The following is an 11,430-nucleotide window of genomic DNA, read 5'->3' on the forward strand; positions in this document are numbered from 1 at the left end:
CGCCTGGCCCTGGCCCCGCCCCCGCCGGCGCGGCGCGGCGTAGCTGAGGCCGCGGCGCCATGTCGGAGAAGGGAACGGGCAGGGCACCGGCTGAGCCGCCCCGCCCCGCCCGGCCTTAAAGCGCGGCGGGATGGGGCCGCCCGCGCTGCGCCGCACCTAGCACCGCCGGCAGGTGAGCGGGGCCCCGGGAAGGGGAAGGGGGGAGACCCATCCGCCTGGGGAGCTCCCCCCCACCCCGGGGCGAGCCGAGCCGAGCCGCAGTGCCGGGCCAGGCTGCCGCTGCTCAGCGGCCCGCTCTGCCCGCCGGCTGCCTGGGGCCGAGCCGCGCTCCCAGGGGTTCAGCTGAGGTGAAGGAGCGATGGGGCTGCGACCTGATCCCTGCTGAGGCCCGAGCCCGGCTGCGGCGCAGGGTCCCCCCGCCCCGGGGCTGCTGGCACCCCTTCTCCCCCGGCAGCCCGCGGGGTGCCGGGCTCCCCTTTCCCCCCCGGCCTCTCCGTGGCCAGGCAGCAGATCCAGCCGCGGGCCCCGTGTCAGCCCCGTAGCGCTGTCAGCCCGGTGCCGTGCCCGAGGGCAGCAAGGCCCTGGACAAGTCCCTTGCAGGCATGTGTGCCCTGTGTCTGCGCAGCCCACTGTTGCTTGGGTGGTAGAACTAAGCTTGGGAGGATGCAGACCTCCACGCTCAGTGCCAGCTCGGGCCTGGAAGCAATCAAAATACCCTACAGTGAAGGAAATAGGCACCGCTAGCATCACATAAACCCACCAGGCACATCCACGCCGATCAGCATCGCTGTGCTGGGCCAGAGATCTTTGCTCTGAGCTCTGTGGCGTGGTAGAGACAGAGGAGCAGGAGTGCTGACCCCATGGAGCTGATGGGTGTTTAAGATTGTCGTATTTTGCAAGTGATTTTGTTGTTTAGAGAATCTTTTTTTGCTTTGCAATAACTGCCAGCAGATCTGTGATGCATCTGATGGTAAGGAAATTGTTCCAAATGCTGCTTGTAGACAAAATTTAAGTGGGGGCTTTCTCCTGTCTTTGTGGCTCTAGATTGATAGTAAGGTAAGTCCTTACCTTACTTCCCCAACAGCAAGTCTCATCCTATAGAAACATTAATATACAAACCCTTCCCTCGTGATGGGTGTTAAATCTCAAAGGGGAGAACAGAGGCCCTTTGATTTGCCTACAGTGCTGTAGCATGCTTGCTAGAAGCGAGATATTGGGAGTTGACTGCACGTGATTTTGCGCCACTGGCTTGATCACCAACACACGCTTTGGGATAATTCTCCCAGATTAGTGCCACATGGATGCCAGGCAAAGTCCTCTGAGAGCGCGTGGTCAGGGCTGTCACTGTGCACTCGGTTGCTTTTGCTTCACTTGTCAATAGGTCGTTGCTGCTGATTTTCACCGTGGCCTACTGTGTTGGTACACAAAAGATTTAAGACTCCCAGTTCCTCTTGGCAGCAGAAGGCTTGCGCTCCTTTCTCATATCTCCTGCCAGCTGGAGAGATCCCTAGGTGGTAAAAGACTTTCTCCCAAAGGGTTTTGCTTGATTGGCAACTCGGTGTAAACATTAGAAGATGAGTTCAAAGTCTCCTTGGATGACCTAAACCCACAGAGCTTACGATGAAGACAAAGTATGCGCTAGCTCACGCAACCGCATCCTCCAAAAGGCTCCAGTGTTATGTAACGCTCAGACACATGCTGCTTCCCAGGGACAATTTTAAGTTTTGGCAGGTACCTAAGCAAATAATGTAGATCCAAATTTTGTAGTAGCTCTTCTGTAATTATCCATAACCACTACCTAATTTTAAAGGCATAGGGTGAGAGACATTTGGGAGCTAAGAGGAGTTGGCCATCCTAGACCCACTTGTACCACTGACTTGCAGTGCTGTTCTCCTTTCTGTGAAGCCAAGCAAGCACAGCTGATCGTGCTGCAAGGCAGGGAGAAGGGGACGGTCTCTGACCTTGTTTCCAAGCAGCCACAATTGGTGAGAAAAGGAACATGAACAGCGTGCCTGGTAAAGGAAATAGCTGAGTGTATGCAGTGGTATTGGCGCGGGGGGCAGTTGTCTGTGGAGGTGGTGTGTCTTGTGGAAGAAGGCTAATGGTTAGAAATGCAGTTCTCTGATGCTAGCAAAGGAAAAACAAAGGATGGGATTTGTGGGGATGGCCTGATCAGAGGGGATTCTTCACTTTTTTTCTGACATAGGAATAGGTTGTGCATTCTTATGTACCTGCCCTATTAGCACTTTCTCTCCTACCTACACTGTAAAGAAGCACTGCCTTTTGGGAATGAACAGAACGGGAACTCTGAAGGTGGATACAGTCCAAGAAGCAGCTGCTGTAGGAAAAAAAAAAAATGCTGGCATGTCCAGCCCAAGGCCACAAGATCAAAGAGGCCCTTACCTCATGCATGTGGGTATAGTGGCTTGCTATGCTGTAGTTAGGTCAACATCACTTTTGCCCTGACTCTTCTCAGAGCCAAATTTGACTCCCAAATGTTTGTGGACTCTCTGTTTGTAGGCACAGAACAGCTGCATGAAAGTGGCATGAAGCCATCTGCTGTGTTATTTCTCCAGCACTATCTAAACACATGCTTTTTATTGTGTTTTCATCAGATCCCCAGTACAGCTTATAGCAAGGGCTGGCAAAAGGGACTGCTTGATGATGATTAACGTTGGGTCTTGGCACAGGCTTCTATTTCATCATCTGCTGCCCTCCCAGCCATAACTGCTTCTTGCTGAGATCTGTGTCCTCTCTTGTACCCACTGTGCTCCTTCTGTTCCCCTCCAGAGAGCTCACCATGGTCAATGAGACCCAGCATACCTGCAGTGCCAGTTCCAGCTCTAAGTCTGATGGTGGCAGCAGTAGCGGGAGCGAGAGCTCCAAGGACAGCTCACGCTGCTCCACCCCTGTCCTCGATACTGACCGTCATGAGCGACTGCGGGACAAGATGCGCCGACGGCAGGACTCTGGAGACAAGTGGTTCTCCTTGGAGTTCTTCCCTCCCCGCACAGCCAATGCTGCTGTCAATCTCATCTCCAGGTGAGGGCTGCAGGGTAGGAGAGGGGAGAGACGAAGCGTCTGGTGGAGGGCTGGGAAATAGCCAATGAGGCAGGCTCTGCCCCATGCTCTGTCTCCCCTTCCAGGTGACGAAGCAGGTAATGGGGATGTGCTTTCCTGCTGAGGAGGGTAATGGACACCAGGTAACTTGTCTTCCTTGGAGGTCCTGAAGAGTTAAGTGTCATGGTGGGGTTACTGAGGGGGCCAGACTGTTTCCTCTCTCCCATGCTCTGTGAAGATGGAGCAACCCCACTGTCATGCTCTGGGGCTGAAGCAGAGTACTGGGGGACAATAGAGCAGAAAAGTACCTATTAAAAGCAGAAAATATTACATGATGGGCATCATGGCAAAGCCTCTGGAACAGAGACCACCACTTGCTTTCAGAATCATCCGGCCACTCTGGCTTGTGCCACCGTATTACTGAGGACTACAGTTTTAGCCTCTGAGATAGGTGTCCCCATCTACCTGCTAAATGAAAGGTGACAATTCTCAGCAGAGCTAAAGGGTATCTTGGAGCCCAGTGGGGAGCCCCAGGAGCCACCGTGTACTTACCTGAAGGAGAAGAGGGAGTTTCATAACTCTTTTTATAACTGCTGTATGCCAGTGCCAGGTTTACTTTAAACAGAGGGGCCTGTTCCAACCCAGAGCAAGAGACAAACAAGTTAGGCGAGCCTTTGCATCTTCTGTTATGTACGCTTCGGAACACAATAGAGATCTGGTCCATCTTTTCATATTTGTGGCCTCTACAGGTAAAGCTGGGAACAGGGGGTTGCAGCATAGTTTCTCATCTCAAAAGGAACAGGACTTTTCTATTAGAAGACACATCAGTCTAATAGAGCATGCTGGGAGGGAGTTTATTCTACAGAGAACACTTAAGTTGCCTATTCAAAGAGATTGTAAGCTCTTCTTCATACAGCCTTAAAGGATGACTTTTCTTGTTTACATTGGCCACTTGCTAAACTCCTAATTCAGCACTTTTCTTGGTTTCTCCTGCTGCTGTCGTCCAAGCTCTCTCTGCCTGTTGCTGGCATTCCAGCAGTGAGCAAAATATCCCAGGCATAGAGAGGGGAGTTGGCTACCTGGTAGGCTAACAGAGCTCTCAAATCCACAGGTTTGACCGCATGGGAGCAGGTGGTCCACTCTTCATTGATGTGACATGGCACCCTGCAGGTGACCCAGGATCTGACAAGGAAACCTCTTCCATGATTATTGCCAACACTGCGGTCAACTACTGTGGCCTGGAGACCATCCTGCACATGACATGCTGCAATCAGACCAAGGATGACATCACAGGGCATCTGCAGAAGGCCAAGAGGCTCGGGTTGAAGAACATTATGGCACTGCGTGGAGGTGAATCCTTTGGTTCTATGATTGCATAGGGCTGAGGCTGTATTGCTATTGCATTCAATTCCAGGGTAAAAATGGAAAATAAGATTTAGAGGCTCCTTCCGCTGTGGGAATTAAATGTTGAGACTGCATTTCATCTGACCCCTTTGTTAGCAGTCCCTCCAGCTCTCAAGGGTAGACAAAAGCAGTCCATGGGTAAAACTGTAAACTTGGGGGTTTCATCTTTTCCTTTTGACAGCAGGAGAGTTTTATGGAACTAGCAGATCCAAGTCCAGCAAGCAGCTGCAGAGAGCTGTGGATGTGTTCTCTTTTCAGATCCTGTTGGTGAGGAATGGGAGGAAGAAGTAGATGGTTTCAACTATGCTGTTGACCTGGTTAAGCACATTCGCAATGAATTTGATGAATACTTTGACATCTGTGTGGCAGGTAAATGTCTTACTGTAGAGTGTGGGGTAGGGTCTGAGATAGGGAAATCAGCTCAGCAGTCCCTCTCTGGACCTGGGCTGTGAGTGACAGTACAATCAGATTGGCTGCTTTCTAATTTCTAGGGTGTTGTCCTGACCACCAGGATTTCACTTTTTTTTTTTCCTCCCTCTTCCCCAAAGGCTACCCCAAAGGTCATCCTGAAGCAGAGAGCTATGAGGCAGACCTGAGGCACCTGAAGGAGAAAGTCTTTGCTGGGGCAGACTTTGTCATTACACAGCTTTTCTTCCGATCAGAAACCTTTCTCAAGTTCATGAAGGACTGTCAAGCCATTGGCATCACCTGCCCCATTATTCCTGGCATCTTCCCCATACAGGTGAAATCCAGTAATTCTGGTTCAGGGAGGGAATAAGGATCCAGGATATTAGGTGTTTGTGGGTCAGGGCCTGAGGGAGGTCTGTAAATATCCTCCACAAAATTTCTGGGAAGTGAGGGTGTTAAACATGCAATAAGTCTGTAGGTGGTTTGCCAAATTAAACTCTGGGCATGTAATAATAAGCTTAAAAGGTTTTCTGTGCCCATATGGCAAAAAGGGATATAAAGGACAATGGCCTACCAGTCCTAAGATGTTAATCATCACTGTAAGAATGCTGGGCTTGGGCAACAAGAAATGGGAAGAAATCATCTAAAGTGACACGACCAGGACTGTGTTACCATCCTAGAGATGGGGCCTAGGAGTGGAATCCAGGAGGCCCAATTCTAAATCTCCTGCCACAAAATGGAGATCAAGTGCCTGTGTTACTGGGATGTTTGAAAAGGGTCTTGGAAAAACGAAAATCCCCTGCATCCTCATCCAGGGTTACCACTCCCTGCGCCAGCTGGTGAAGCTCTCCAAGCTGGAAGTGCCTCAAGAAATCAAAGATGTGATTGAACCCATCAAGGACAACGATGCAGCTATCCGGAACTATGGGGTGGAGCTGGCAGTGTCCATGTGCCGGGAGCTGTTGGATAGTGGCATGGTGCATGGGCTCCACTTTTACACCCTCAATCGGGAAGTGGCTACTACCGAAGTCCTAAAGCGCCTGGGTATATGGAATGAGGACCCCAGGTGAGCCGAATATGCTGGCTTCTGTTAGTTCCTCTTTCACATACACCTATTCCATCTACTCAAGGCTCAAGCAATGGATGGGTTGGCACCTCTCCTCTCCTGCTTTTTTTCTGTTAGCATCTTTCTGCATTTAGAAGTTCACCCTTCCTGCAGGTCTCTGACAAAAGCTGGGAGGAATAGAGGGGACAGCTGAAGGAGGAATTTGTTTTAGTCAAGTGGCTTTAAGGTAGCCGGTTCTGCAACTTTAAAAACCTAAACTCTTAGAGCTGCCACTTGGAAGAAACATGTTTGAGGTCTGTCACAACCCCTTTTACAGGCTAGGTGCTCTGTAAGCTCCCGCTGGGTATTTCTGGGGTTCTCTGCAGCTGATAAAGGGAATGTAGGCTTCTCTCTGAGGCCATGGCTTCAGCATAGACAAGAGGAAGCAAGGGAAAAGGGACAGCTGGGCTGTTTTTTCTTGTTAAAAATAGCTTCACACAGTGCTTTTCCCCTACCTCATCCAACTTCAGGTGTCAGTCCTGTACTTAACCATTTAATAGACACCTACTGCACATCCTGTGAGGGAACTGAGTGAGAAAAGATTTTTCATAAAGGAAGAAGAGTGTTCTGTCCTACTTCTTGACAAATAGAACTCTTCTCAGCCCCTGTCACTTGCTCTCACCAGAGACAAAGTTGTCCAGGGGAAGGGCTTCCAGCCTCTAGTGGAAAGTCCGCAGATGAACTGTGTTAATGTTTGCTCCTCCCATGCAGGCGGCCCCTGCCCTGGGCAGTCAGCGCTCACCCCAAGAGAAGAGTTGAAGATGTTCGGCCAATCTTCTGGGCCTCTAGGCCAAAGAGTTACATCTATCGAACTCAAGAATGGGACGATTTCCCCAATGGCCGATGGTAAGCTGTCAGCCTGCAATGGCAGTGAGGTAGAGGTGCGGTATGAAAGCCTGCTCCGCAGTAGGTCTCTGTCGTTAGTGGGTATCCTGGGCACACTTTGGGCTTGACAGAACAGGTGGCTTTTAACAATGTGGTCCCCAGTTGCTTGGATTTAAATGAGGTGAGGAGAATGGCACCAAGATGTTGAGGCTTCTGGTCTCTAGGTGGATTGTGTTGGATACTCCTCCTCCTGGGTGGCTGTCTTCCTGCATCTCCAAATCAGCTCATCTTCCTCAGTGGGCTGTTAATCCTGAGTCTGCTCCCCTTACAGGGGTAACTCTTCCTCTCCAGCCTTTGGGGAACTGAAGGACTATTACCTCTTCTACCTGAAGAGCAAGTCTCCCCGGGAGGAGCTCCTGAAGATGTGGGGGGAAGAGCTGACTGGTGAGGAAAGCGTCTTTGAGGTGTTCACATGTTACATCACCGGAGAACCCAACAAAAATGGGCACAAGGTGAGTGATGACCTAGGAAGGGATGGCACAGACAACAGCACATATCTCCTCTTGCTCCTGCTACCGCATTGGTGTTCTAAACAAGAATTGGCACTTCCTTATCCAAAAGGACTTGCTGAGATAGTGGCTGAAGGGAATCCAGCAGTCAGAATCCAGGGCTCAATATAAAAGGAAAGCTGCTACACTATGACAGGACCAGTACTGATACACTTCAGCAGTAATCCTTAGAGTTGAGGATATCCTGCCCCTTGACCCAAACCTGGGAATACTCTCTGGAACCAGGTGTGTTTGAAACCATTAGGGCACTTCTGAGTTCCTTCAGCATCCAGACAGTAACCAAAGGGTTGTTACATTATTGTGAGCATCCTTTCTCCTCATGGTAGGTTACGTGTATGCCTTGGAACGATGACCCTCTTGCTACTGAAACCAACCTTCTGAAGGAGCAGCTGGAGAAGGTCAACAGACGAGGAATCCTGACCATCAACTCCCAGCCAAACATCAATGGCAAACGCTCCACAGACCCCATTGTAGGCTGGGGGCCCAGCGGGGGTTATGTTTTCCAAAAGGTACTGCACTACTCTGGGCTAGGCAGCAAAGAGTTATGGCTCTGTTAGGTAGGGAGGTCCTAGGCTTCCACCCAGATAATCCTTCTGCCCGCTCCTTATCTTAATGCTTTCTTGCTGAGATGAGGCGAAGTTCCTTTGGTGTCTTAAGAGACAGACTATGTCATCTCTGTACTTTGTAGCTGTTTTCCCCCACCTCAAAACATCTATTGAACATCTCTAGAGTTTCTTGGTTTTACCCTCAGCAAGTAATTATTGGTAACTCCTTTCTAGGACAGGGCTATGAAGTTTTAGACACAAACGTGCCTGCCTGCTACATCTGATCCCATTCAGTGGTGCAGGAAACACTTAAGTTTATCATAAAATGGGAATCAATGATGTAGTATCTCTACTACCCAGTGTCTTGTGTTAATAACTGGGCATTTAAAAATTCCTTTATTTGTCCTTCCCTAAGGCAGAGCTTTCCACCAATTGCCCCCACCCCACAGCATTACTGCTGTGCTGTTCAGACAGCTGCCAGGTTCCTTCTCTGGCCTGCGAGCAGGCTTGTCTGCCATGCCTGCCTCCTACTGTCATGCATTTTCAGGCCCTAGAGCCTTGCCACTAATGGCTGTGATAGGAATCTCCCATCAAGGTAAATGCCAAGCAAGTGGCTCATACTAGGAGACAAAGCAGCCTTGTTCAAAAGGGATCCAAACCGCTAAAGCCATGAGACCAGCAGATGGCAAATGCAGTTACGTGTTCAAAGGAAAAAATTCCCCAGAGGTGAGGGGAAATCTATCAACAATAGCCAGGAAATGGGAAGAGAGGAAGTGGTCGTTGGGAGCAGCCAAGCACAGAGCAGCAGTAGATAGAGGAAGTACAGAATTAGGTTATATAAGCACATAGGGAGAACTGTGAACAAAAGATGAGGACAGGGAATGGTAGGGTGCTTGGGAGAGCCCAGCTGAGGCCCCTGACTTCTGCTTCCCCCAGACCGGGCAGCCTTGGCAGGACACTGCTCTTCATCAGGTACCGTGTAGAACAGAGGTCAAGCTCAGGCCCCTTCCAAGCACTCTACTCGGTCTGGCACAGACTGCTTCCCAGGCACAGCAGTGGTGGTTACGCTGAGTGGAGCTTATTCGAGCCTGTCTGCTTATGTGGGTGCAAAACAAGAAGCTTGTAGCTTTCCTGAGCTGGCTGCTCCCAGGCTGTTACTTCTGCTCTCACCAATTTTATTGCCTCCCCCAGCTCTCTTGCTAATTTGCTCAAGCCTCCTCTGTAGTACACGTTTCTGGGAATAGACATAACTCTTAGGCTGCCTGGGTTCCAGGCAGCCCAGACTCTATAACTGTCCTCTTGGTTGCCTGTATTTGTCCCAGCCCTGCCATGAGCTAAGTCTCTTACTCTCTTTCCCCTTCCCCAATCCCTCTCTGTAGGCTTACCTAGAGTTCTTCACCTCCAGTGAGATCGTCACGGCACTGCTCAAAGTGCTGAAGAAGTATGACTTGCGAGTGAACTACCACATTGTCAATGTCAAGGTAAGCTGTTGTTTACAGGACACTTTTGTTTCACCACCCTGGGAGAGAGGCAAATACCAAAGATTCAGATATCACAATGAACAAAGTGGGACATGAAGGCTGATGAAGGGAAGGGAAAGTGAAGCAAGAGCTGTGATGTGCCGCAGCTGTCTCATCTCTTAACAAGGAGACTGTAAACGCACTTGTTCCAACTCACTTAATCAACTGCTGGAGGAGGGATTCAGAAAGGTTTTCCTTCCTTTGGCAGGGCCAGAATATCACTAATGCTCCAGATCTGCAACCCAATGCTGTCACCTGGGGCATCTTCCCCGGCAGGGAGATCATCCAGCCCACTGTAGTGGATCCTGTAAGCTTCCTCTCCTGGAAGGTGAGTCCTCGCTCCTGCTGGATACATTGCTGTGATGCCCTGGAAGTTCTGAATGTCTGGTTTGATTTTAGTTATGAGACTTCTTGTATTTGAGTACTGTTGTGATATTAGCTTGCAACGGTCCAGGTATTGCTCCTCCGCTCCCTCAGTGTTCTCAGCAAAGGAGAACTTTGCTCCAGCAAGAGCTCTTCACAGATGCCAAGAGCCCAGTAACAAGAGGCTTGGGAGCTACCGCTGTCGCTCTACTGGTCCCCAGAGCTCTGGGCAGTAGCTGTCCCTCCCCTGGTACACACACAGGGGCAGTATTGAGCCGTTTTACTGCAAACATGTCTCCTTGCAGCTCCGAACGGTTGTGCTTCCCAGTCAGTGGGAAGCGCCCTGAACACTTGCTCAGCCCGGAGCTCCTTGCTCAGCTCTTGCAATTTTTACTGAGACGAAACAGGCCACAGACCCTAGGCACAAGTGACACTGGTTGTCCAAAATGAGGTAGTATGAAATTGCAGCTAACATTGCATTACACCACTAAAAGCTTTTTTCCACACACCCCCTTGGCAGGATGAAGCCTTTGCACTGTGGATCGAGCAATGGGCCAAGCTCTATGAAGAGGAGTCACCCTCTCGCATGATCATCCAGTACATCCATGACAACTACTACTTGGTCAACCTGGTGGACAATGACTTCCCACTTGAAAACTGCCTCTGGCAGGTTGTGGATGATACTTTTGAGCTGTTGAACTCTCCAACTCAGCAGTGAAACCTCTTCTAATCCCTTAGCTCTTCCTTCCATCCACTGACTGCGGGGAGAGAAAAAGCAGCTCCTGTGCTGATGGTGGATCACACATTCCTCAACCCACTGACCAGGCTAGCTCTTCGATCTACCTACACTACCTGTTATTCTCTCCCCAACACAAAGGCTCCCTGATCTCTTCTCAGTGACAAACAGCCAGAACTACCTGAACGTCTGAGCTGAGGCTCTAGGCTGAGCTTGAAAGGCCGGCTCTAAAGGATCAGGAGATGCTGATCACAGCTATGTTGATTACAGTAACAGGAGAAACTCTTGGGCACCAATGTGATAAAGCTCAGTGGGATTCTTATAGCTTTCTCATGCGAGAAACGATGCCTTGGGAGCAGAAACACTCCTGTCAGCAGTGCCTATGCAATGAGACTATTTCAGCAGTTACCAACCCTGAAAAGAAGCTCAAGTTGCTTTTACATTGCACTCCTGAGGTGTATTTCTTCATAACTGATCATATCAGGTTCACGTTTGCACTCACTCCAGAAGGTTCAAATTTTCTCCCTAACACTTCTTTTATTATATTTCCTGTTTTCTTTTTAATAGGAATATGTGAATTTTACTTCTGGATGAAGCCGAGTAGGAATCACACTACTTAGATTAAATACAATAAAATAGACAAATACAAGTGTCTCTTGTACTAGGCTGTATTTTTGTAAGTAGCAAAGACTCATGCTGGTAGACTGATCAGCCTGGCACAAGGGAAAGCTTTAAAAAAACCAATTGTTTATGGGCCAGCTCTGCCTTCACTTTCAACACATGCCCTAAGTAAAGTATAGACAAAGCTCTGTGGCAGAGTAAAAAAAAAAAAAAACCTTAAATCCTAGAATTTAACAAAACCAACCAGCTACAATCTTTGGCTCAGTTCTGCAAG

General features: G+C 49.6%; 1 protein-coding gene across 2 annotated transcripts; it reads left to right on the plus strand.

The window, feature by feature from the left end:
* Positions 1 to 18: 18 nt before the first annotated feature.
* On the plus strand, positions 19 to 11,184 carry MTHFR (methylenetetrahydrofolate reductase). Of its 2 annotated transcripts, XM_075114035.1 has the most exons (13): positions 31 to 172; positions 2,791 to 3,042; positions 3,147 to 3,203; positions 4,172 to 4,410; positions 4,723 to 4,833; positions 5,013 to 5,206; positions 5,688 to 5,938; positions 6,689 to 6,823; positions 7,134 to 7,314; positions 7,698 to 7,880; positions 9,296 to 9,397; positions 9,645 to 9,764; positions 10,320 to 11,184. In XM_075114035.1, exons 3-13 carry the CDS (start codon positions 3,193 to 3,195, stop codon positions 10,515 to 10,517), a joined length of 1,725 nt encoding a protein of 574 aa, XP_074970136.1. In that variant the 5' UTR covers positions 31 to 172; positions 2,791 to 3,042; positions 3,147 to 3,192; the 3' UTR covers positions 10,518 to 11,184. The 2 variants fall into 2 exon arrangements, with proteins under 2 accessions (XP_074970135.1, XP_074970136.1); XM_075114034.1 differs by lacking the exon at positions 3,147 to 3,203 and having other exon boundaries at positions 19 to 172.
* The last annotated feature ends 246 nt before the right edge of the window (positions 11,185 to 11,430 follow it).

This window comes from Phalacrocorax aristotelis, chromosome 19 (assembly GCF_949628215.1).
Source record: "Phalacrocorax aristotelis chromosome 19, bGulAri2.1, whole genome shotgun sequence".
In the NCBI taxonomy this organism is placed as follows: Eukaryota; Metazoa; Chordata; class Aves; order Suliformes; family Phalacrocoracidae; genus Phalacrocorax; species Phalacrocorax aristotelis.